Consider the following 27,279-nt stretch of genomic DNA (forward strand, 5'->3'; position numbering starts at 1 on the left):
ATCATTCATTCAAGACCTTTAAAACCATTCAAGCGCAAGAAGACGCAGAACAGAGCTCAGATCTGCACTGGTGTGACGTCTGTAAACAATTTCTCTTTTACTTGAATTGACAAAAAACACTCAAAATGATGTTGAAATGCCCGTCATTGGTGAGTATCTTCCTCTTGAACATGTTAGAAAGTGTTAAATGCCTGTAAAGAGTTGTGAGAACACCGGATGTCGTGTGTCAGATGTTAAATGGACCGCAAACTAATATTCCTAATATCCTGCTGATGTTTTTAATCTTCATCAAACAAATGACAAAGAAAAAAATATCACTCACTGCTCTCGAGTGAATAACTTCTGTAGCTTTATTAAGGATTAATCTATATAATCTGGCAGAGCATGTAAAAATCAGAACAGGCCAAAAACATTGTTTATGCATTGATCATGGATTTTTTTTTTTTTTTGGTTGAACAGTAATCTAAGATTTTTTAAATGTTGCTACTTGATTGAAAGTAACTTTCCCATAATGTTTGCAAAATGGATTTGTTTCTTTAATGTTCGTATAATGAAGAAACAAAGTTTTATTTTTTTTTTGGGGGGGGGGGGGAATAAAATACTTTAACTTTAATGTTAAAGTTAACATATTTTTGTTAGCCGGAAAAAAATTCTTGCAAAAGTGCTCACGTGACCCCCACATTAAGAGGGATTGATGATGAGGAAAAGTGTTTCGGTTTGATTAAAGATTATGAAGACAAACATTTATGTCTTAGTTTCGTAAATGTAGGCTGTATATTTAGAGATTGAACTAGCCTACAGTTAATTAGACATTTAACACAAGAAAAAAGAAATGCCCTGATGTGCAAAAATATCTGCGGGCTCGAACAGGAGGAGCTTGAATTGTTCTGAGATCAGGATCTGTTTGATGTGGTGAACAGTGAACACACACACACACACACACACACACACACTCTCTCTCTCTCTCTCTCTCTCTCTCTCTCTCTCTCTCTCTCTCTCTCTCTCTCTCTCTCTCTCTCTCTCTCTCTCTCTCTCTCTCTCTCTCTCTCGCTCTCTCTCTCTCGGAAGAGTTCTCCGTCATGGTTTTCCGTGGATTTCTCCGTGTTCTCCTGTGGGAACAGTAACTCGTCGCTATATTAATCGATGATTGTGCGTCGCGAGTGTTTCAGATGTTCGTCTCCAGCGCGTCGGCTCTGATGGATGTTGTCGGAGTGAATCTAGTTCTGGATAAAAGAGAAACTTCATGTGTGATTAATCTGAGGAAGGAAGATCCTGAGCGAAACTCATTCTGTGGGAATAATGGCTGTGTCTGTGCTTCTGCTGCTGGTGGCGATCGGTGAGGGCTTTCATTCACTTTCATTGTCCTGTTTAGAGACTGATAAATATGAAAATACTATGTATTTGTGAATAGAATAGAAAATTAATATCATAATCAATTAGAAATGTCGTAGGTATCGCGTAGATTGCATCCTGTCAGTCTAAATACTTAACGCAAAAGACATATTTTTCAGCATTTGAGTGCTGTTTTATCTAATAGGGAATTAAATTATGTCATAATAGCGAGTATTAGATCAAACTGGATAGTTATAAAAACTAATCGAATTTGACCTGTAGTTAAAATCATCAACCGCAAACCTTATTCTTTATGATGGCGTGTGAACAGATTCTTTCAAAACGCTTTATACTGTTAATCAAGCTCAGTTTTAGCCTAATAATTGATTAGATCTTGATTTTTGAGGGTCATTTTAAACTTAATATTGGGGTGTTTAAAGTCAGACAAACTTAGAAAGGGTGTTTGTGCCCTAAAATGTCAAATAAATGGGGAATTTTTGCCACTTCTGGTTCATTTCTGACCCTATTAGAAAACTGTGTGTGTGTGTGTGTAAGTGGATAGTTTGTACTATTAAACATAACGTAGAATGTACAGGTTGTACTATTAAGGATACACTAACATAAAGTATTGTATTTCTGCACACACGTGCAGTGGATCTCATGAAGTGTCCCGTGGGAAGAGAGCACGACTCCTGGACTGTGTTTGACCCGTTTCATCAGCTGGAAATGACCAACGTTTGGCACACACTTCAAACGGAGCTGAGAGATAAAGATATATTTTCATATGCACTTTCTCTCCAGTGTGTTTAAGAGAATCTAACGTTCAATTAAGTGGCGCGTTATAGCAGGCTTTCCCAGCAGCCGTAAAACCAGTCGTCAGGCCAGATTAGATGTGCTGGGAATTTATAAGGGGAAAAACCTCAGGATCAGGTCAAGGAGAAGCCAGACTGCAACCTTAGATATTAAACATAGTCAAGCTCAAACTGTGTGTTATCTGAGCCACATCTTGTGTTTACTCACGCTTATGTTTTTGAATAATGTCTTTTATAATGAAAGTCAATGGGGTCCAATGTCATTTAAGCGGCAACCCTTTACAGGTTCATTAGTCAAGTCAAGTCAAGTTGATTTATTTAGCGCTTTTCACAACACAGGTTGTATCAAAGCAGCTTCACAGTATTAAATTAAAATAATACATCAATGTTTGTTTCTAGTGGAAAACGTCCACGTTTGGTAATGCTGATCAATAGTATTGTTGATTGATTAATTAAATTAAATTAAATATGCCCAAATATCCCCAACTGAGCAAGCCAAAGGCAACAGTGGCAAGGAACCGAAAAACTCCATCAGGTGACCTAATGGAGAAAAAAAACCTTGGGAGAACCCAGGCTCAGTCGGGGTCCAGTTCTCCTCTGGCGTTTATGAACTAAAGACCGGATTTAACTGTAAGATTAAAAATATTATATAAATGCCTGGCTGAAGAGATGCGTCTTTAATCTAGTTTTAAACTGGGAGAGCGAGTTTGAGCAACGAACAGTATCAGGAAGGCTATTCCAGAGTTTTGGTGCTAAATATGAAAATGCTCTCCCTCCTTTGGTGGATCTGGATATCCTAGGAATGACCAAAAGCCTCGAATTTAGTGATCTTAAAGAGCGCGATGGATTATAGGGCGATAGAAGATCCGTTAAATACACTGGAGCTAAGCCGTTTAGGGCTTTATAAGTCAGTAGCAATACCTTGTAATTAATACGGAACTTTATAGGTAACCAATGTAGGGATGATAAAATTGGTGTTATATGATCATATTTTCTTGATCTAGTAAGAACTCTAGCGGCGGCATTTTGGACTAACTGTAGCTTGTTTATTGAGGATGCAGGACAACCAGCTAATAAAGCATTACAGTAATCTAGTCTCAAGGTCTTGAACGCATGAACTAACTTTTCTGCATCAGAAACTGATAGCATATTACGTAGCTTAGCAATGTTTCTAAGGTGGAAAAAGGCTGTTCTTGTAACATATGAAATATGATTTTCAAAAGACAGCAGTCTAGTATAACACCCAGGTCTTTTACTGTAGAGGATAAAGTAACAGGACATCCTACTATGTTAAAGTTGTATTGTGAGAGGTTTTGTGGGTGGTTTTTTGAACCGATAAGTAGTACCTCTGTCTTGTCTGGATTTAATAAAAGAAAATTGCGCGTCATCCAATCTTTTATATCTTTAACACACTCTGTTAGTTTGGATAATTTAGCGTTTTCATCTGGCCGTGATGAAATATAGATTTGAGTGTCATCAGCATAACAATGGAAACTAATTCCATGTTTCCTTATAATATTTCCAAGTGGCAGCATATATATTGAGAATAATAGAGGGCCTAACACAGATCCCTGCGGCACTCCATAGTTTACTGGAGTTATGATCGATTTTTCTCCATTCAAATAGACAAAATGGTAGCGGTCTGATAGGTATGATCTGAACCAGCTTAATGCTTGTCCTTGAACACCAGTATAATTTTGTAGTCGATCTAAGAGTATTGTATGATCTATAGTATCGAACGCAAGATCAAGTAAAACTAGTATTGAGATACAGCCTTGGTCAGAAGCTAATAGTAAATCATTTGTGTTTAACTAATTAGTTAACATTAGTTAATGTATTAATAACATGAACTAACAATGAGCAATTTGTATTTGTTCATCTTTGTTAACGTTAGTTAATAAAAATACAGCTGTCCATTGTTAGTTCATGTTAGTTCACAGTGCATTACTAGGCCTAATGTTAACAAGATTTTAATAAAGTTTTAGTAAATGTTGAAATTAGCATTAACAAAGATTAATAAATGCTGTATAAGTGCAGATAATTATTAGTTAACTAATGTTAACTAATGAACCTTATTGTAAAGTGTTACCATTATAATTATAAAAAATATATAGCCTAAGTTATAAAATATTATCTGGGAAAATGAAAAATAAGTGTTAAAAAAAGCATGATATGATCCCTTTAATATGTTAAAATTCTGATACATAATCACCAAGTTTGAAATTATTTTCCCTCAGGAATTGCTAGTAAATTTCACAAATATTTAGAAATAAATTGAATTAAACATGAAATAAAAATAAAATAAAAAATAATTAGGCTACACTTTATTTTAAGGTGTCATTGTTACAGTGTAATTATATATTTAAGTACTGAGTAATATAAATTGTCTCTGGTAATATTAAGCAAACACACTTACTATAGGGTTAGGGTAGGATTAGGGTTTGGCTGAGGGTTAGTTGCATGTAATTATGCATAATTTATAGTTATTACTATGGTAAGTGCATGTAACATATGTAACAAGGACACTGTGAAATAAAGTGTTGCCAAATATACTCTGATAATGTTTTGCCCTTTGAGTTATGTTCTCTGAATGATCAAAACGTCCAGTTTTTCAAATGTTTCAAACTGTTTTGTGAACGTTAAGTGAACATTCCATTTTGCAAACATTATTTTGAACGTTACTTTTGAATGTTTTGAACATTCCGACACCAGAAGTAGCGTTTAAAAACCGTTAGACAAACATCCGATCCAACTGAAATGTTTAAATAAACGATGCATGAATGATTTCTTTTGAGGACATTATTAAAGACCAGATAAAGCATTCTGGTAGAACGTTTGCTCGTAACTTTAAGAGAACTTTTGCCAGAACTTTTCCCTGTTAGCTGGTATCCTCCTCTAAATACATGTGGTTTATCTCTATTCTTATCCGCATGAAACCCTTTCCTCCATTGAATCATGCATCTATTAAAACGTCTACAAGCTCATAAACTTGTATATATAATCAGGATTAACGAGAGGGCCGTTAAAGCGGCTCTCCGGAAGAAAGCGGCCCTCAGACGCGGAGCACGTGTGGTAAAGAGCTTATAGATGGAGTTGTGTTGTGGACTGATGGTTCTGGAGTGTGTGTGTGAGCTGTTACCTCAGCGATGGGATCGGGCCAGCTGGAAATGTTCTCGTGGTTTGGTCTCGACTCTCGAGAGTTGTGGACGCTTTGATTGAGAAAGAAACCGAGTGTTTGGCTCTGCTCGCTTCAGCATTAACAACGGAAGGATGAAAATGCTCATGATTTGTCATGAATTAGTGTGAGAAACCAGACAGAAACAGAACTGAAGTCAGTTCAAAGATCCCTCTAACGAGCATTAAAAACATAACTAGATTTTTTTATACTACAGGAACAAAGTGAGTACTTTTACAATAGCAGTCTGGGGATTTTAATGCTTTTGAAAGAAGTATTTTCTTCACAGCAATTAATGCTGATCCAAAATACAGTAAAAAAGTGAAATATTATTTTAATGTAAAACAGCTGTTTTCTATGTTAATATATAGTAAAGTGTAATTTATTCCTGTGATCAAAGCTGAATTTTCTGCTTCCGTCTTCAGCGTCATGATCCTCCAAAAATCATTCTAATATGATTTTATTTTTATTTTCCCCTCATTATTATTGATTTTTTTTTCCTTCATTAGAATGTTATGAAACTTGATAAATGTTTTGGCACTTGCTGTGTGAACACTAGAGTGCGGATCGGGCCGAATTTTTCTGTCCGAGCCCGGCCCGCGTCCGATACCCCTTTTCCACCAACAAGAACCGGGTGCTGGTTCAGAGCCAGAGCCAGAGCTGGTTCAGAGTTGGTTCGACTGACGAGCTTACTAAGAACCGGTTTGCCTTTCCACCGGCTAGAGAGCCACAACAGAGCCAGATCTTACGTCACTGTATACGTCTCATGTTGCCCAGCAACCGCTAGTGCGGTAGCGCCAAACACAAACACTCCAGGCTTGTTCGAGATGCATCGGCTTCTCGCAGATCGATCGCCGCGTGACATCAAAGCACTGCGATAGCGATCTAAAAGCACAAGGAGTCGTATGCTCTCCAAACACTCCCGCAGCTCCGATCGGTCCTCGCCGCTCCGGTGCATCTCGAACAAGCCATCAACAATAACGGACGTTGCAATACTATGGATGCTCATGGGTTGGCAAAAATACATCGGAATCCAACGCGTTCGTGCAGCTCGCCGTAACTTACATAGACGGATATTATAATCGAGCTGCTATTAGCTCGACTAGCTGCTATTTAAAAATGGCGGTCACAAGTTTCTATTCGTCTTGTTGGTCACGGTAACCCCGCCCCCAGCCCCTGACGCAAGCGGTTCTTTCTTGGCTCCGTTCTAAACCCTGCAATGATTTGGTGCTACTTAAGAACCAGTTTCACTGGTTCGGAGCTGGTGCTTTGGCGGTGGAAAAACAAAGAACCGATTTGAAACTAGGCTCTGGCTCCGAACCAGCACCAGTTCTGCCTTGGTGGAAAAGGGGTACGACAGAGCAGTAACCGAACCCGACCCGAGCCCGACAGGCATAAAGATATTTATGTCCGAGCCCGACCCGAGACCGACAGTTAAAATCCCATTTTTTTCTCATACTAATGACACATGTACGTTTGTTTGTGTGGAAAGCCGCTTTTATTAAGCAACTGTAGGCATTCGGAAATGTCAACAGGATGAGTGCATCAGCGCGCACGGAGAAACAAGCGCATGCTCGTGTTTGGTTGTCACGGCTACATAAACAAATTTGAAATTTGCGCACACAGGAAGACAGATGTTATGGTAAAATTTTACATGCATTTAAATCACAAAAACGAACGTTTGCATCAAATGAAAGCATCAGGCACATTGGCTACCTACATAATAAGCTGTTTTAAATTTAAAATGTTCAATGCCTTATCGCGCTGATGTGACCGAGCCCGACCCGAACCCGAACATAATTTCTAAATATCTGTCCGAACCCGGCCCGGCCCGTCGGGCTCGGGTCGGGTATCCATCCTCTAGTGAACACACAAATAAAATATGGACATTATTCGAAAAGGTTAAATGGTCTTGAGAAGACAGTCACTTGTGTTGTTCGCGCATTGGAAATGAATGAGACGAGTTTCCTCTAGTGGAAGCGTTCGGTACTGCAGCCGAACAACATCTCACTGAAAGCTCGTTTCTTGAGATATCAAGCTGTTCCTCAACTTGTTTAGATTTATGGCTTTGATTTTCTCACAGTTTTAGAGTAAAATGTGTTTGGGAAAATATACATTTCATATAAAAATTTAAATAGTAGTTTTGTGCATTTTTCCATAATAAAATTCTATAACTTTTTTTTTTCAAGTTTACCTTTTTCAACTTTTTTTCACTTCACTCCAGCAATAATCTGCCAGGAGTCGTCTTTAAAAAGAGACCAAACTTCAGTCTGTGATCCAAAGCATTCAAGGTTTATTACATATTTAGCTCAAAATGTAAATAAATGGATCTACTGCATAAATATAATTTAGTATCATGAAATCCCCTAAAATTACAAAATGTTAAATAAAAAAACATTATCGAACTAAAATATAGTACATTCATTCGATTGAAATAAAAAAAATATTTTTTTTATCGCCACGCGAGCAGTGCCAGAGGGTTAATGCGTCCTTGCTGAATGAAACCACTGTAAAAAATGAATTGTTGGTTAAACTTAAAAAATGTAAGTAACCTGGTTGCCTTAAAATGTGTGATAAAAACGTGTGACCGGCTGACATCACAGATCGCAGTAACGCTACTGTGTGTCTCCTTCAGAAATGCTTTTCTATACACATGGTTCAATGAAAAACCTTTGATATACATGGAATCTTTCCATTGCGAGTGGAACCTCATCTATGGCATCACTGTGAATGTCTTTTGGAAGCTTTATTTTTAAAGTCCCCCTGTGGTTTAAATCCAGCTTTTAATGTTGTTTATGTGTCTATGTGGTGTTTTTAATATGCTTTAAGACAAACCATGTGTAAATTCATAAGTCGACAGCATTGCTGAGTATTTCCTCCTTAAAACTGCAGTGAACCAAAGACAGTCTCAAAAACACGCTTTGAAATCGCTGGTGTTTCTGACGTCACAAACTACCTTGTAACCAATCAGATCAACGTGTGATCGTCAACAAGTGGATCTCTGAGCTGAGTGAGTGAGTGGAGGCGGGGCTCATTTGCATATTCATAGAACCGCACATACTAAATGAGGCAAGGGTGTCGAGTTACATTCAAGATATTTTAAGACATTAAGACATTTCTTCTAGGAAAAAAACATTTAAATATGTAATTGTATGATGAGTTTTAAGCAATAAAATGATTGACTACAGGGGGACTTTAAGAGTGTAATTTGCTTTTTACTACAGTCACACACTGAGTAGAGCCTCGAGGACGGACGATTTCTGTCCATCTTTTTCATCAAGACTTTTGTCTCCTTTTTAAAAACTAGGATAAAAGAGAGAGATGTAAAAGCATCAGGAAAAAGGTTTCATGAGGATCAGGCGTGTTGTAACGGTCAGGCGTGTGCTAACAGGGTTTCAGGTCAAGTCACATTTATTTATGTAGCGCTTTTCACAACACAGAGTGTTTCATAGCAGCTTTACAGAGATAACAGGAACATAATGCAACAAAGTTTGTTTCTAGAAGAAAACAGCGTCACAGTCCAGCTTAAGTAATTTCAGTGATGGTTCATTTTTGTTGTAAAAAGTTGTTAATTTAGTTCATATATATACAGAAAACCGTGATGTCATCGTTCAGCTCAGTTCAGTTCTCATATAACGGTGTCAATGCAGGAAGATCAATATTATTGTTGAATATTAAATTAAATGTTAATGTCCCCAACTAAGCAAGATAAAAGCCAATGGCAACAAAGGCGAATAAGGCGACAGTGGAACCAAAACCTTGAGAGAAACCAGACTCAGTCGCTCAGTTCACATCTGGCCAACGAACCAACAGTGTATGATTATGATTATGATTCAGGCATTACAGGTCAGAGGTCAGATTGGATCAGCACATTCAGAATATAGATCGGATCATCACGCCGGTATGGAGAGTTTGAGGATCAGTGGCGATGGCTGTCGTGTCGAACGGGTTCGTTTCTGCAAACGAGGTGCAAGCGTTTCTCAGGAGAGAGACTGAGAGAGATGACTTTGATACGAGGGAAGCAGCGAAGCGTTACTAATGTTTCCAGATGTGCAGGCCGGAGTTTCCCTGGAGAACGCAGGGTTTCGTTATGATCCGTAAAGATGAATGCGGATGAAGGGTTAATAGGAGAAGCATGCAACTAATATATATCTCCACACACCCAGTTATACGTTTAGTTACACTTTACAGTAAGGTTCATTAGTTAACATTACCTAATAATGAACCACTTATACAGCATTTATTAATCTTTGTTAATGTAAATTTCAACATATACTAATCCTTTATTAAAATCTTGTCAACATTAGTTAATGCACTTTGAACTAACATGAACAAATGTATTTTAATTAACTAACGTTAACAAAGATTACAGTAACAAATGTATTGCTCATGGTTTGCTCATACATTAATGTTTAATAAATGAACATTATTGTAAAGTGTTACAGATTACTTTAAGAATGGCAAACATTTCTTGTGTTACAAGTTGTTTAAATATGCAAATGAGTGTGAATCTTATATAAAATTGATCACTGAAAGTTTCTTTGTGGAACCAAAAATGTTTCTTTTATGAAAACCCTTTATTTTTATATTGAGAGGATTGTTTCAGCACTGTTTCATGGTTGAAATGGTTAATGCTGTTATTCTGCATGCTCTCTTTACTCTGATTCAGACAGATGTAGTTTCTTGTCATAAAGTTTCCTACTTTGGGAATATATTTGCTGATGTTTCTGGTCTTGCGCTGGAATGCGTGTTCATATACGCAGACCTGAAGCCTCAGGCACTAAAACTCTTTAATTTCCGAGGTTTTAGTCCTCAGATTCGTCAGCTATTCTGGGTTTCTCTCCTTTCATCTGGCGCCCGTATACAGATCCTGATCGCGGGCCAGAAATGTGTTTGGTGTTATCTCAACCATGAGCTTTATTTTCTCCAAGTGTCATTACACCGAATTTAAAAAAGAATTATAACACCTTATCTCTGTCCAAAACACCAGCTCCTTCCCACATTCATTACAGGTCTTTATATGCCCTAACGTTCACACACTGAGTGTCTGTGTGTGTGTGTGTGTGTGTGTGTGTGTGTGTGTGTGTGTGTGTGTGTGTGTGTGTGTGTGTTCTTTCCGGAATTATTCTTTCCATTCAGCTTGAGTTGTGGCCAAGTGATCTAAACGATGTGTAGTTAGTATCTTTAAAGCCATGTGTCATTACAGTGTTTACTTGCAGATCTTTTGACATTTGTACATGCGAACATTTCTCAAGTATTTACAGAATGAATTAACCCTTTCAATACTAACATAAACTGAAATTATAGCTGGTAATTCAAAGTGTTTTACATTAAAATGATCTGGATGGATGGATGGATGGATATTGTAATGCTTTTGAGTTGTAGGATTTTTGTAACAACGCTGCTGTTTTTAAGTCACTTATTTGTATGGTACACAATTGTGTTAAAACTTTGCAAAGCCTTTGGAAACTGAATTAGCTTGTGATGTTACACATACATACATTTATCTCATGCTTGTGCCAAAGTTGAGTAGCAAATATGGCCAAGTCAGAAGAGAACAAACTGTTTTATTCCATTAGAAAGTCTATAAGAAGTTCTCCAAAACACTCAAAGTTTCTAGAGACTCATCTGGCAGGATTATTGTACAAGAAAACCTGATCATTAAGGGGAATAAAATGTTTGATCAGAGCAACTGAGAAAAACACTCAGTTTACTGCCAAAGACTTGCAAGATGAACCGATGAAAGGAGGAAAAAACATTTCACTGCGGAGGATAAGAAGAACACTAGACAAGCATGGCCTTCATGTCGGGAAGTCTTGCCGAATGACACTCTTGACCCAGAAGAACACAAAAGGCCGACTTGAATATGCTAAAACTCATTTGGATAGACCTGTGGAGTCCTGGAATAATGTTTAATTGAGTGATGTGACCAAAACTGGAACATTGATGTTCTTCTGAGCAGAACATGGTCAAACATGGAGGCGTCATCATTTTATGAATGGCTCCTTCAACGGCTTCTGATTGGATCAGTGAGTTCTGACCTCGTACGAGCAAAATACCGGTAATCTTCATTCCGCGTTCACACAGCGCATATAACCGGTGATTTACTGGTAATGTTACAACTTCCCTTACTGGTAAATTGCCAGAACCAATGTACCGGTATATTTGAAAAGGTCATGTTCACACCGGTAATTTACCAGTAAAGACTATGGGCCCTATTTTAACGATCTGAAACGCAAGTATCAAGCGCAAAACGAAAAGTAACTTTGTGGGCGGATCTCGGGCGCTGTTGCTATTACACCGGCGGGATAAATGACTCTCCGACGCAAATCTAAAATGTGTTGGTCTGAAGTCGCTTCATTACTCATAGGTGTGGTTTGGGCGTAACGTGAAATAAACCAATCAGAGCGTCATCTCACATTCCCTTTAAGAGCAGGCGCGCTTGTTCCATGGCGGATTGCTATTATAACGGCGGATTTGCCAGGGGCGGTTCACAGCCGAGGAGACCGGCGTTCTCGTCAGGGCCGTAAAACACAGAGAAGTGACATTGGGGACGGAGAAACACACCCAGATTAGCTTCGCTTAAACAGGCGTATGATAATTTGGGTAAATGTGTAAGCTAGATTTATGCCTATTTTTTCACTTCTTCATGGACAAAACCATGATTTCCCTCGAGTGGTAATATTGTTCCTTGTAATAATGTATGGTTTTCTAAAAATGAAAACTGCTGCGTCTGTGTAGATGAGAGAAATAAAGTGTGTGTGTGTTGTGCTCACGCTACATTGATTATGGCCAAGCATGCACCCTTAAAATAGCATCTGAATAGCATGCGCAACGCGCCACTGACTTTAGACGAGGTTTCTCCTGGTCAGTGGCGGAATTGTTTTCTGAAACTGCCAGGGAACGTTTGCACCGGATAACGCCTCCTCTTTGCGCTGAACCGCCCCCGTGGGTGCAAGTTTATTTCCTAATTTACCGATGTGCGTCTGTGGAGGGAAGAGTCCGCTGTGCGCGGGTGTAAAATAGGAATGATACATGCGTCGGTGTACAAAGTCAATTGCGCTGGGTGCGAGATAGGGCCCTGAGAGTGAAAGGGGCTAATGTCTTCTGTAGAGCTATAGAATTTTGAATTTGTGTCATCATTTATGAATTTAGCGTAAAGCGTAAGATGTGCAAGTCTTCCCTATTGTGCCGTTTAATGGAGTGATGTGACCAAACTGGAGATTTGATGTTCTTCTGAGCAGAAGAATGGTCAAACATGGTGGCGCTCCTGTCGTGTTATGCTGTGGAAGTGGAAATCTTGACTGAATGAAGGACATCATGAATTCTTTGAAGTATCAAAGCCATTTTGGCAAAGATGGTGATGCCTTTGGTGCAGAGACTGAAGCTTGAGGATCAATGGACTTTCCTGCAGGATGGGAAAAGCTTGGTTCAGGGATCAGTCGTAGACTGTTCTTGAGTGGCCTGGACAGTCTTCAAATTAACATCTCATTGAAAATATTTGGCGAAATTTAAAGAAAGCATTGGTAATGTGAAAACCAAAGAATATCAGTGATCTGGAAGTTTCTTTAAGGGAGGAATGGGCCAATGGCGTGTTCAAGTCATGTCAAAAAGATCGTATTTACGAGCTGAACACACATGAAGCTCAGGATTTTCTTCTAAAAAAGTCTAAATTATGATATAAAAAGCAAAAGTTATGACGTTAAAAGTAAACATTATGACATATTGGCCCGGTTTCACACACAGGGCTCAGATTAAGCCAGGATTAGGCCTTAGTTCAATTTGGACATTTAAGTAGCATTTAAGGACTTTTATAATGCCTTTTTCAATAGCCAAGTTTCCACTACCCTTCAAATTGCGCAAATTGAAATTGCAAATTGAAAATACGGCCAATGGAAACACGCCAATTTTGCAAAAACTCCCATTTATCGCAAAAAAAGTTTTTATGAGTTCTTGTGAGTTTTTCAGGCAGTTCGAAAAAGGAATATTTCGCAAAACTGCATTGGAAACAGTTTTTGCGCATTATAGTCACATGACCTAGATGACACTGTGTATTTGGACAGAAGACGAGACAGAGTTATTCATTAATCGAAGCAGAAATGAGGGAGAAACACCCCAAAACAAGTATAAAGGTCTTTCCTTGCTATTAATGCTTGGAAAACACACCTAGGTCTCCTTCCTTTAATAATAACGGCTAGTGTGGTGCCTGTGATATACGTAAACCTGCCAATATCCATCGCCATAATTATTGGAATGACTTATCGTGGGAGAAAAAAATTACGTTTCAGTTGCATAACATTGGTTAATGGAAACACCGTCATTTCACAATAGTGAAATAAGCTAATGATCAATAAAATGCAGCTCATATCGGTTGCTTTCGATGACGTGAACTCCATTAAAGCTACATATAGCGCTGGAATTGAAGATCGGATTTATATCCATTTTGCAAAAACACATTTATGTGACCAGGTGTAAATGAAATCGTTTTGATAAATCAGATAGCTATCCGATCTGTAAAAACGCATGAAGTGACCAGGTGTAAACAGCCCCTATGTTGCTGTCGGGGGCGTATCAGATGTCCTGTTAAACCTCATCTAACCAGTTGCTGTGTTTGATGTCCTCAGGGTGTGTGAAGGGCTCGTCGGACAGTCGTTCCCCTCGTCTGGCGCTAGAGAAGAGTCTCGGCTGGCCGTCCAAACACACACAGTGCCTCCACATGCTGAAACACCTGCATAACGGCGCCCGCATCACTGTCCAGATGCCGCCCAACATCGAGGGCCACTGGGTGTCCACCGGGTGAGAGCGTTAGAGCCTTTCTTTTCTTTTCTTTTAAAAGGCAATTAGTATTCACGTATATTATCAATTTAATTGCACGGACACTATTAGATGAGAACAAAACTTGAACTGAATTGATCTGAATAATGATACTATCAGCCCCTTTCACACAGCATTGGCAGTAAAAATGACCCGGTAAACTACCGTAAGATTGGCAGTAAAAATGACCCGGTAAATTATTACCGTAAAATTGGCAGTAAAAATGACCCAGTAAATTATTACCGTAAAATTGGCAGTGAAAATGACCCGGTAAACTACCGTAAATTGTCAGTAAAATTTACCTGCTAAATTACCGTAAAATTGCCATAAAAATTACCATATTACCGGTAATGTACTGTTAATGTTACAATCTCCCTTACTGGTAAATTGCTGGATCCAATTCACCGGTATATTTTAAAAGGTCCTGTTCACACATGATCTGTTACCGGTAATTTACCAGAATTTTGAATTTGTGTCATAATTTATGAATTTTACAACATTAAAGTCGGCATAAAGCGTAAGTTGCGCAAGTCTTTTCTACCCCTTTGTGCCTTAAATCTGAGTGAAAGGCTTCTCAAACAAGAACAAATGTGGGCGGGGCTTGATTTTGTCCGTGGGGAATTGATTGGATGGTTGTGGTTTGCTATTGGTGGATCTCATGTGAGTGACAGGTTGCCCCGCCCACATTATCAGAGAAGAGAAGAGATGCTGCGAGAGGAACTTATTCTGATTTAAGATTACCAGGAACAAGAAGTTAAAACAATAATAATGTGCACGGATAAACAACTTATAATAAACACACTGTAAAAAAATTCTTTGTAAAATAATGATAAAATACTGGCTGCAGATTCACCTGTTATTTTACAGTATTTATACTGTGAAAATATTTTACGGTTTATTACCGTAAACATGAAATACATTTTTCCAAATTTACAGTAAAATACTGGCTGCAGAGTCGCCAGTAATCTACAGTAATTCTACAGTATTCATACTGTGAATTATTTAACAGCTTTTTTCTGTAAAATTAAATGCAGTACATTATCTCTGTAAAGCTGCTTTGAAACAATCTGTATTGTAAAAGGTGCTATATAAATAAAGGTGACTTGACTCTCTCTGTTCCCTCATGGCAGCTGTGAGGTTCGACCCGGTCCAGAGTTTCTCACACGCTCGTATCGCTTCTTTCACAACAACACCTTCCAGGCTCTCCAGTTCTACTACGCCGACAACCACTGCACCGCCCCGACATACACACTCCTCATCCGGGGCCGACTGCGACTCCGACAGGCGTCCTGGATCGTACGGGGCGGGACCGAGGCCGACTACCAGATCCACCGCGCACAGGTATAGAAACATAAACACATGTTCAAATGTACGGATAAGGACATATTGGTAACACTTTACAGTAAGTTTTCAATAAGGTTGCAAAATTGGACAACACGTCTATCTTAGGTCAAGTTAATCTTAATACATTTTTAAGATCGAAAGATCTGTTAACAAATCAAACTGTCCCCAAAATATGTATTTTTTTAAATGAATTGATACACTAAAACTAAACAATTTGTGAGTCATTGACTTATTCCTTTGATTTCCAGAGAGCAACATAGTGTCGGCCCAGATCCGGCCCAAATCCGGTACGGCTGGAATCCACATGTGCCAGATGTGGCCCTGGGCCGACACTATGTTGCTGTCGAGGTTGATTCATTCGTGAATGAAGTAAATGGCACTCTTTATGAATGAATCATTGATTCACCCTGTTGATTCGCTCAAAACGCGCATTCATTTAGAAACGAAACACCAAAGACGCAAACAGTTCTGCTCTGGCTTTAGATAATATGTTCCTTGGCAAAATTGAGCAAAAACAGACAATATTGTGTCTAAAATATAACATAATCTTAACTTTTTATTGAACTGACACAGACAGCAAAATAGTGTCCGCCCAGATCCGGTACACATGGATTCCACACGGCCCGGATGTGGGCCGGATGTGGGCCGACACTATGTTGCTGTCTGGGGATTCTGAAGTCAAATTTAATATTTTCACGATTGCACTCGTGCTATTTGAGACAAAAACAGCACTTGTGTGATATTGCTTTACTATATCATATGATATAAATATGAGGCAATAAATCATAGAGGGGCATTTTTGCCCTGATATCTTGAATTTTAGGGTCATTATAATTGCATTTAAAAGGCTATGTTATTATATGATCTACGTAGGTCTGGGGCAGGTGCGTCATTAAATCATCTTAACTTTATTTTTCCATATATACAGTGTGTGAAAGACACTTAGGGCCCTATTTTAACGATCTAAGCTTATGGTCTAAAGCGCAGGGCGCAACTGCACAACTGTCCAAATCCACTTTTGCTAGTTTAACGACAGGAAAAATGGTCGGCGCTCCCGGCGCTGGTCTAAAAGGGTTGTCTCTATTCTCTTAATGAGTAATGGGTGTGTTTTGGGCATAACCTGCACTAAACCAATCAGAATCTCATCTCCCATTCCCTTTAAAAACCAGTTGCGCTAGGATTCGATATTTACATGGAGGAATTTGCAAGCGGAAAAACTGAACGCATCTCCAGAGCGCAAATGGATCTGCTCGTGCGCAAGGTTAAAGCTGTGTGTGTGTGTGAGATTAAAGCTCAGACCATCTACGGGACAAGCCGAATTCACCATATCTTTATGTAAACAATATTAATCTTTTATATTGTTATCCTTTTATTTTTAATATTTGGCATGTTTGTGTGCTGCTGTGCATCACTGTGTGTGTAATAAGCAGAGTGTGTGTAATAAGACTGTTGTTACACACCAGAATCTGAATTTGTCTCATATTTAATGAAGTGTGTATCATAGATTCTATGAAGCTGCTTTGAAACGATCTGCACTGTAGAGATAAACGTGGCTTTGCTCACTTCCAAAAACTGTAAAATTACAATGTACCGTTAGATCTATCACATAACAGTTATTCACAGTATATATGGAAACTTTCTGTTAACCGATTAACAGTTTTCCATTGTAGCATTTTTACGGTCTTTCACCGTTAAAATCATGATCTTTTTTACAGTGTACTGTAGATAATTAATGTGTGTTGACTTGACCAGAATCTGAATTTGTCTCATATTTGATGAAGTTTGCGTCATTGATTCTGTTTATGACTGTGAAGCTGCTTTGAAACGATCTGTGCTGTAGATATAAACATGCCTTGTTAAACTTTAACCAATTAACAGTTTTTCACTGTAGCATTATTTTACCGTTTACCGTTTTATCGTCTTTTCTCTGTAGCATTATTTTACCGTTTACCGTTTTATCGTCTTTTCACTGTAGCATTATTTTACCGTTTTATCATCTTTTCAATGTAGCATTAATTTACCGTTTACCGTTTTATCATCTTTTCACTGTAGCATTATTTTACGTTTACTGTTTTATTGTCTTTTCACTGTAGCATTCTTTTACCGTTTACCGTTTTATCGTCTTTTCACTGTAGAATTCTTTTACCGTTTACCGTTTTATCGTCTTTTCACTGTAGCATTATTTTACCGTTTACCGTTTTATCGTCTTTTCACTGTAGAATTCTTTTACCGTTTACCGTTTTATCGTCTTTTCACTGTAGCATTATTTTACCGTTTACTGTTTTATCGTCTTTTCACTGTAGAATTCTTTTACCGTTTTATCGTCTTTTCACTGTAGCATTATTTTACCGTTTACCGTTTTATTGTCTTTTCACTGTAGTATTCTTTTATCATTTACCATTTTAGCAGTCATTTTTCATTTACCATTTTAGTAAAAGCAGTCTTTTACCGTTAAAATCACAATAGTTTTTTACAGTGTACTGTAGAAATAAACGTGTGTTGTCTCGACAGGTTGTGTGTCACTCTGTGTCGGTGGCTGAAGATCTCGGTCAAAAACTGAACCGCACCTGTAAAGGTTCCTCTCGGGACCCTGGATCCTGGGAGCCTCACGTGAGTTACGACCTGTGGAGTGACGAGAGCGTCTGCGACTGCGACTGGTACCGAGGCCTGAACTTCTCCATGCACGAGCTTCAGCTGCTGAGGCTGGAGAAACAGTACCTGCACCACAACCTGGACCACCTGGTGGAGGAGCTTTACCTGGGAGACGTTCACACCGACCCCGCGCAGAGGATTTACTACAGACCCTCCAGCTATCAGCCGGCGCTGCAGAACGCCGAGGTGAGCCCAGAAAACATTCAGTGAACATTCTGTCTGAAAACTGGGGTGAAGTCACTGTAATCGGCAGCCTGGAGTGACTTACTGCTGTAATAAGCTGGTTTGGAAAAAGCAACTAATAAATCATCCTAATAAATGTAAAATAAAAAAATATGTAAACATCCTTGAAAGAAAATACATTTTATAGGCTTCAACATCAAATGTAAGTTTTTTTTTTTTTTTTTTTTTTTATAAGAAAAAAGGAAAATAAAAGCAATTTACAAATTTACAAAAAGATAAATGAAAAATTAATTATAAATATAAAAAACAACATTATTCATTACAAAAACTTATTTTTTTATTACAATAAAAATGTGTAAATGTCCCAAAAATAAAGTTTTAAAAGTTTTAAAGTTTTTTTATTAGAAAAATATTATTATTACAGTACAAAAATGCACTATTATTAATTACAAATCTATATTATTATTCTAAAATTTACAAAGAAGTGTTTAAACCTTTACATTATTATTCATTACAAAAGTATTTTATTATTATTTTTATACAAATATGTAAATATCCTGAAAAAATAGCAAACATAAAATATTAGTTTTTCTTCATTAAAAACAAATTAGTCATTATTTATTACAAAAATATTATTATTCAGTACAAAAATTTATTATTATTTCAAAAACTATATTATTATTCTAAAAATATGTAAACATCATAAAAAATAGCAAATATAAAATATTGTTTTTTCATTAAAAAGCAGTTTACAAATTTACAAAAGTTTTTAAACCTTAAAAATGTATTATTATTATTATTAATAATATTAATTACAAAAATATTATTCATTACAAAAGTTATTTTTAGAAAAATATGTAAACATCCTAAAAAATACTAACTTAAACAACTGTATTTTATGTACAAATGTATTTTTTTTAAAGGATTAAATTAATTATTAATATTATTAATTACAAAAAATTATTATAATTAATTAAAAAATGTATTATTTATAAAAAATACTGTTCATTACAAAAAACATTATTATTATTCATTACAAACACTTAAATTATTATTATAAAAATATGTAAACATCCTAAAAATGTTTACACATAAAAAAAAAGTAAAGTATTAATATTATTCATTACAAAGCTTGTGTCAGTGAGAAGTGTGTGTGTGTGTGTGTGTGTGTGTGTGTGTGTGTGTGTGTGTGTGTGTGTGTGTGTTTCCGAGACTGAGATGATGTTTGAGTTTAGGATGAAAGATCTTCTCTTAACGCTGAGATTTGTGATCTGTTGGTGTGCTGGAGGATGTTTATCTCTCTGCTCGACTTCTCCTTCATCTGGAAGAGTTTTATCAGGAGGATCTCAGTAATAATCATAATAATAATAAAAGAGAAGACGGCCTGCCTCGCTCTCGTCTCTGATGAAACAAACCAAACCTCATTCTGTATGAATTAATGTCTCAGCTTAGAGTAAACATGACTCTGGTTTGAGTCTCAGACTCGTGTTTTCTCTCTCAGTAAGAGGCAAAGACTTTTGACCAGCAGCGTATAGTGATGAGAAGGGGAACACTTTACTACTAGAATGTACATCTCCTGAAGAGAATGTGAGTGGTGCTTGCAGTGGCAAAACTCGCCACTCGGTTGCTAGGGTGTTTCTAGTGGTGGGTTGCTAAGGTGTTCTGGGTGGTTGCTAGGGTATTCTGGGTGGTTGCTATGGTGTTGCTATGCAGTTACTAGGGTGTTCTGAGTGGTTGGTAGGGTGTTGCTAGGCGGTTGCTAAGGTATTCTGGGTGGTTGCTAGGGCATTGCTAGGGTGTTCTGGGTGGTTGCTAGGCAGCTACTAGGGTGTTCTGGGTGAGCAATACATTTAAAAATACTTTAACACAAAGTATTAGTAAAATGATGAAAATTCAGCTTTGGTCACAGGAATAAATTACACTTTTACTATACATCCACATAGAAAACAGCTGATTTACATTGGAATAATATTTCACAATTTTTACTGTATTTTGATCAAATAAACCAAGCCTTGGTTAGCAGAAGAGACACAATCAAAAACATAAAAAATCGTGATTATTCCAAACTTTTTCTGACTTTCTGATTTTAAAGATATTCAGTTGTGTTCAGTGTTTTTGTGTGCAAAAGAACCGCTTTAAACCTGCAGGGCTGCGTTTGGCCTTCACAGACACACTACACTGTATTATGTGCATAAACAGCTCTTTTTGGCACGTTGCTTCGTTTAAGTAGTTGCTTTTGTGACACAAACCAGCTTCGGTCGACATGAGCTCGTAAAAAATGTAATATAGAAATTCCTCTTTATGGAAAGATGTTTACTTTTTTCTTGTGCTATTAAAAACGATTTGCAAAATCAGCCACAAGTGCACATCGAAGAATAAGCCGTAAAGAAAAATCAAAAGTCCTCAAGCATGTGGTGTCCATTTCAATCCCATCATGCACTGCGTCATCGCACACCATTAAAGCCCTCATTAACACATCGTTCCTGATTTAGCCACTCGACGGACATGATTGCAATTCCATCCCTGAGACACAAAAGGACAACCAGTGTGTGTGTGTGTGTGTGTGTGTGTATGTGTGTGTGTGTGTGTTCAACGGTGGTTTTCTGGGTGGATCAGACTCTTGTTTTCTGCATGTGTGTATTCAGTGTCATGTGCTTTTTATTGATTATGTATTAATAGAAGCATAACTAGTTTGTAGTTTGAAAGTATCATTTACAGTTTAAATATCATTTACAGTTTTGCAGTTTAAAAGTATAATTTACAGTTTTGTAAAGAATTTTGTAAAAGTATCATTAACGGCTTAAATATCATTTACAGTTTTGTAGTTTGAAAGTATCATTTACAGTTTAAATATCGTTTACAGTTTTGCAGTTTGAAAGTATCATTTACAGTTTAAATATCATTTACAGTTTTGCAGTTTGAAAGTATCATTTACAGTTTAAATATCATTTACAGTTTTGCAGTTTGAAAGTATCATTTACAGTTTAAATATCGTTTACAGTTTTGCAGTTTGAAAGTATCATTTACAGTTTAAATATCATTTACAGTTTTGCAGTTTGAAAGTATCATTTACAGTTTAAATATAATTTACAGTTTTGCAGTTTGAAAGTATTATTTACAGTTTAAATATCATTTACAGTTTTGCAGTTTGAATGTATCATTTACAGTTTTTGCAGTTTGAATATATAATTTACAGTTTAAATATCATTGTGAAAAGCGCTCTGCAAATAAATGTGAACTGAATTGAATTGAAGATAATCAGATTCCGTGTCTCTGGTCTGTTGTCAGAACCACGACCTCAGCTGTGTCTCGTGTGGTATCGTGTCTCTCTCGGACCCCCTCCACCCGCCGGTTCTCCCGCACGGACCCGAGCTCACGGTGAGTCTCCACGGGCACTGGGTGTCCCGGCGCTGCGAGGTCCGGCCCGAGGTTCTGTTCCTCACACGACACTTCATCTTCCACGACAACAACAACACGTGGGAGGGCCGATACTACCATTACTCTGACCCGGTCTGCAAACACCCCGCGTTCAGCATCTACGCCAGAGGACGGTACAGTCGCGGGGTTCAGTCCACACGCGTCATGGGCGGCACCGAGTTCGTGTTCAAAGGTGAGACTCTTTGAATATCATTCACAACTCCTTACGTACATTCGCCTTGGGCCTGTTATTTTGCTGCAATAAGAAATCCAAAACCTAGTGTTGTCGAATTAATGCGTTAATTAGGCTAATTTAATTTATTAGTTATGGAAAAATATGATTTAACGCACCATAATTTCATATCTGGGTTGTGTGGAATCCATGTGTGCCAGATGTGGGCCGGATCTGGGCCGTGAGGAATCCACGTGTACCAGATGTGGGCTGGATCTGGGCTGTGTGGAATCCATGTGTGCCAGATGTGGGCCAGATCTGGGCCATGAGGAATCCATGTGTACCAGATGTGGGCCGGATCTGGGCCGTGTGGAATCCATGTGTACCAGATGTGGGCCGGATCTGGGCCGGGTGGAATCCACGTGTGCCAGATGTGAGCCGGATCTGGGCCATGAGAAATCCACGTGTGCCAGATGTGAGCCGGATCTGGGCCATGAGAAATCCACGTGTGCCAGATGTGGGCCAGATCTGGGCCATGAGGAATCCATGTGTGCCAGATGTGGGCCAGATCTGGGCCATGAGGAATCCACGTGTACCAGATGTGGGCCGGATCTGGGCTGTGTGGAATCCATGTGTGCCAGATGTGGGCCAGATCTGGGCCATGAGGAATCCATGTGTGCCAGATGTGGGCCGGATCTGGGCTGTGTGGAATCCATGTGTACCAGATGTGGGCCGGATCTGGGCCGTGTGGAATCCACGTGTGCCAGATGTGAGCCGGATCTGGGCCATGAGAAATCCACGTGTGCCAGATGTGGGCCAGATCTGGGCCATGAGGAATCCATGTGTGCCAGATGTGGGCCGTGTGGAATCCATGTGTGCCAGATGTGGGCCAGATCTGGGCCGTGTGGAATCCATATGTACCAGATGTGGGCCGGATCTGGGCCGTGTGGAATCCATGTGTGCCAGATGTGAGCCGGATCTGGGCCATGAGAAATCCACGTGTGCCAGATGTGAGCCGGATCTGGGCCATGAGAAATCCACGTGTGCCAGATGTGGGCCAGATCTGGGCCATGTGGAATCCATGTGTGCTAGATATGGGCCGGATCTGGGCTGTGTGGAATCCATGCGTACCAGATGTGGGCCGGATCTGGGCCATGAGGAATCCATGTGTACCAGATGTGGGCCAGATCTGGGATGTGTGGAATCCATGTGTGCCTGTGTGCCAGATGTGGGCCGGATCTGGGCCATGAGGAATCCATGTGTGCCAGATGTGGGCCGGATCTGGGACGTGTGGAATCCATGTGTGCCTGTGTGCCAGATGTGGGCCGGATCTGGGCCATGAGGAATCCATGTGTGCCAGATGTGGGCCGGATCTTGGACGTGTGGAATCCATGTGTGCCTTTGTGCCAGATGTGGGCCGGATCTGGGACGTGTGGAATCCATGTGTGCCAGATGTGGGCCAGATCTGGGCCGTGTGGGATCCATGTGTGCCAGATGTGGGCCAGATCTGGGCCATGAGGAATCCATGTGTACCAGAGGTGGGCCGGATCTGGGCCGTGTGGGATCCATGTGTACCAGATGTGGGCCGGATCTGGGCCGTGTGGGATCCATGTGTGCCAGATGTGGGCCAGATCTGGGCCATGAGGAATCCATGTGTACCAGAGGTGGGCCGGATCTGGGCCGTGTGGGATCCATGTGTACCAGATGTGGGCCGGATCTGGGCCGTGAGGAATCCATGTGTACCAGATGTGGGCTGGATCTGGGACGTGTGGAATCCATGTGTACCAGATGTGGGCCGGATCTGGGCCGTGTGGGATCCATGTGTACCAGATGTGGGCTGGATCTGGGACGTGTGGAATCCATGTGTGCCTGTGTGCCAGATGTGGGCCGGATCTGGGCCGTGTGGGATCCATGTGTGCCAGATGTGGGCTGGATCTGGGACGTGTGGAATCCATGTGTGCCTGTGTGCCAGATGTGGGCCGGATCTGGGACGTGTGGAATCCATGTGTGCCTGTGTGCCAGATGTGGGCCGGATCTGGGACGTGTGGAATCCATGTGTACCAGATGTGGGCCGGATCTGGGCCATGTGTGCCTGTGTGCCAGATGTGGGCCGGATCTGGGACGTGTGGAATCCATGTGTGCCTGTGTGCCAGATGTGGGCCGGATCTGGGCCGTGTGGGATCCATGTGTACCAGATGTGGGCCGGATCTGGGTATTAATGGACTTTAATGAACTAATTCTCTTTTCCAGTGAACCACATGCGTGTGATGCCGATGGATCTCGCGACCACGTCTCTGCTGAACGTCTTCGAGGGGAACGAGTGTGGCGTTCAGGGCTCGTGGCATGTGGGCGTAGAGCAGGACGTCACTCCGACCAATGGCTGCGTGGCATTGGGGCTCCGCCTCCCGCACACGGAGTATGAGCTCTTCCGTGTGGAGACGGACGCTCACGGGCGAAACCTGCTCTACAACGGCCAGCGGCCCAGCGACGGCTCCAGCCCGGACCGGCCCGAGAGGAGAGCCACGTCCTATCAGATGCCTTTACTCCAGTGCAGGTCAGAGGTCATCGCCGAGGGCCCGCAGCGACTCAGCAACCGTTGCCGGGGTAGTTACCATGGCGATCTGGCGACGACGGTGGCGGTTTTGAGTTTATTCGCGTTTATGTTTGCAGACAAATAAGTGCATTTTCATGCCAGTTGCCGGGGCGGTTACCATGGCGATCTGGCGACGACGATGGCGTTTGAGTTTATTCGTGTTTATGGGATTCTTCAGATGAAGGACCAATGTGGATGTTTCTGGAACATGTTTGACTTGAAGACCCAGAATGCACTTGTGTAATAATGATTGGACTAATTAAAACTGCTGCACAACGATAACCGCACTTTATTAGAACGAACGAAGCCCGATGCTTTCACTTCTGACGAGACTTTGTTTTCTACGAATGCTGAAGGAAAAATAATTCACGCCCGAAATGAAGATTCTGTCATTGTTTATTCACTTTCTTTCCCATTCATAGAGAGCAGGAGCCTCGCTCATGAAGACGAGTAGATGATGATCATAAATATGAACACAAGACAGTTTTAGAAATGTTCCTACGAACTATTTATAAACGTAAATGCACTCCAAATGTGTGTGTGTGTGTGAGTGACTGTGTGTGAGTGTTTGTGAGTTTGTGTGAGTGTGTGTGTGAGTCTTTGTGTGTGAGTGTGTTTGAGTGTGTGTGTGTGTGTGTGTGAGTGAGTGAGTGTGTATGAGTGTGTGTGTGTGTGTGTGTGTGTGTGTGTGTCTGTGTCTTTAAAAATGTGTCCCTTACTTTTTCTGTAGGACTTATTTTGTTGGTGTGACTCGAGTAGCTTCAAAAAAAAAAAATTCTCGATTAATGTTTGACAGAAAACGACCAGCTCACAGGTTTGAAATGACAGAACTTTAATTTCTCTGTGTGTTTTTCCCTGTAAAGCATTCGTTGCAGAACGAGTGAGACGTGGACGTTCATATCAGAGGTATTTTTATACGAGTACGAGAATGAGTTTAAGACGACGATATGAACCATTTCAAGGGCTACATGGAAGGAAAGGGAAATATTAAAGGTCCCATATTGTCAAAACTGAAATCTCCTGGCTTGTTTCATGATAACGGAGGTCTAGTGGCGTACAATATGGGACCTTTAATAACTGTAGATAATCACTGCTGACTTTATAGAGCTGTTTTCAGGAGGGTTTTTAACTCATGCTGTTTCAGGCCAGTAAAACTCCACGGATCACTGACCCTTCACATTCATCAACAGTAGATTTATAAATATGCTGACGAAGTGGTAATATCAGTTAGACATTATTCTTACATGTGCTGGAATGAACTGTCACTTTGCAAAATATCTTTATAGAAAAATTGCAAATATGCTGCAAAACATGAAGTTCTTCCTCAGTGTTTCTGTCTCGTTTTCCAGCACAAATATATTAACATTCTTAAGAAGCAAAATTAAGGGTCAGTTGATTTTTTTTTAATAAGTTTCATAGCTATAACATAGTTCATATTTCATACTGTATAATGTGGATGTATTATAGTGTCAATCCTGAGCGTGAAACACAAATCACATTGAGAATTTAATGGAATAAAAATGTCCTGCTTTATTCTGACATTGCCGTCATTTTAAATGCATAAAAACACATTTAAGATGTTTATATCTGTTGTTTTGCTGTGTAATGAATATTAATAACTGTATATTAAGATCCATGTTTATCGATTACACACAGACATCAACCAAAACAAATCTGTATTAACTGTTTAACCATTACATTCTTCAGCAAAGGACAACAGAATGACAATAAATTTGAAACTTGAACACGTTTGTCTTGAATGTGCGGAGCGACACAAAATATGTATGAATAAATATGACTAAAAAGTATATATATATATATATATATATATATATATATATATATATATATACTAGTGGTGGGCATAGATTATTTTTTTTAATCTAGATTAATCTCAGTGTAATATCGGAATTAATCTAGATTAAAATGGCTCATTTGAATTCTGCCGAAGGCATTCAGAATATATGTGTGTGCTACCCAAATAATGAATAAAGGGCACGTGTTTCTTAAATACAAAGTGACATTCAAAAGAACTTGTGAAGAAATGCCAGAGATTTTTTTTATTTATTTATTAAAACTAACATAATAAAGTATGATTTTTTATTATAATTTTTTTTTACTTTGAGCAATGATGGAGCTATAATAGACTCTTCTTATGAGCATATAAAACAAAACAGCTCCTTGGAAAAAATGAAATGTAGCCTAATATTGTAGTAGTTATAAACAAAGGTCTATTTTTAGTTCAGATTAACATTTGAGGGCAGCAATTTTATTCATAATGTCAAAATAAAACCAATGTAATGTTACTTGAAGGCATTATAGCCTACTATTCCTGCCAAACTTCCATGGTTGCAGTTAGTGTATACTACAGTAAATCCATGGTGAATGTTGCAGATCTGTGGACACTGGATAGTTCATTCATGCCACAATGTTTCTTCCTGGCTTCCACGCGCTGTTTGATCTGTTAATAACGGAGAAATGTGAATGTTTCTCACTAGATCTCGCAGCGATGTTATTACTTCTGTGGCGAATTCAAATGCTTTCTTTACTGGATCTCTTATTAGCGCTGTGTAGTAACAGTGTCGCATGATCACGATCGGCTGCTTTGGTCCAAACTGATAAACAACGGTCCGTCAGCCACACAATAACGAGTAGCTCAGTTTCGTTCCGCTTACATTACGTTTGCCATTTGATGTCGGACAATGTTGTGGTCGCGCCGGCGTCTCTACATTATGAGCGCGCTTGCCACGCGCGACGCGCCTACATTTGAAATAACGAAACTTTG

The 27,279-nt window shown here is 39.4% G+C and overlaps 1 protein-coding gene across 1 annotated transcript; it reads left to right on the forward strand.

The window, feature by feature from the left end:
* Positions 1-923: 923 nt before the first annotated feature.
* LOC308695515 (protein APCDD1) lies at positions 924-26,237 on the forward strand. The gene is made up of 6 exons (XM_081373683.1): positions 924-1,336; positions 13,944-14,115; positions 15,264-15,474; positions 17,989-18,315; positions 21,601-21,922; positions 24,152-26,237. Exons 1-6 carry the CDS (start codon positions 1,300-1,302, stop codon positions 24,577-24,579), a joined length of 1,497 nt encoding a protein of 498 aa, XP_081229809.1. The 5' UTR covers positions 924-1,299; the 3' UTR covers positions 24,580-26,237.
* Positions 26,238-27,279: the final 1,042 nt, after the last annotated feature.

This window comes from Scardinius erythrophthalmus, assembly GCF_964197995.2.
Source record: "Scardinius erythrophthalmus genome assembly, chromosome: 9".
NCBI classification, from domain to species: Eukaryota; Metazoa; Chordata; class Actinopteri; order Cypriniformes; family Leuciscidae; genus Scardinius; species Scardinius erythrophthalmus.

Bases quoted from the DNA above. Each gene is read 5' to 3' on its own strand.
- LOC308695515 (XM_081373683.1), top strand. From the start codon at position 1,300: ATGGCTGTGTCTGTGCTTCTGCTGCTGGTGGCGATCG. The intron at 14,116-15,263 runs GTGAGAGCGTTA...CCCTCATGGCAG, and splicing joins GGCCACTGGGTGTCCACCGG to CTGTGAGGTTCGACCCGGTC. The intron at 18,316-21,600 runs GTGAGCCCAGAA...GTCTGTTGTCAG, and splicing joins CGGCGCTGCAGAACGCCGAG to AACCACGACCTCAGCTGTGT.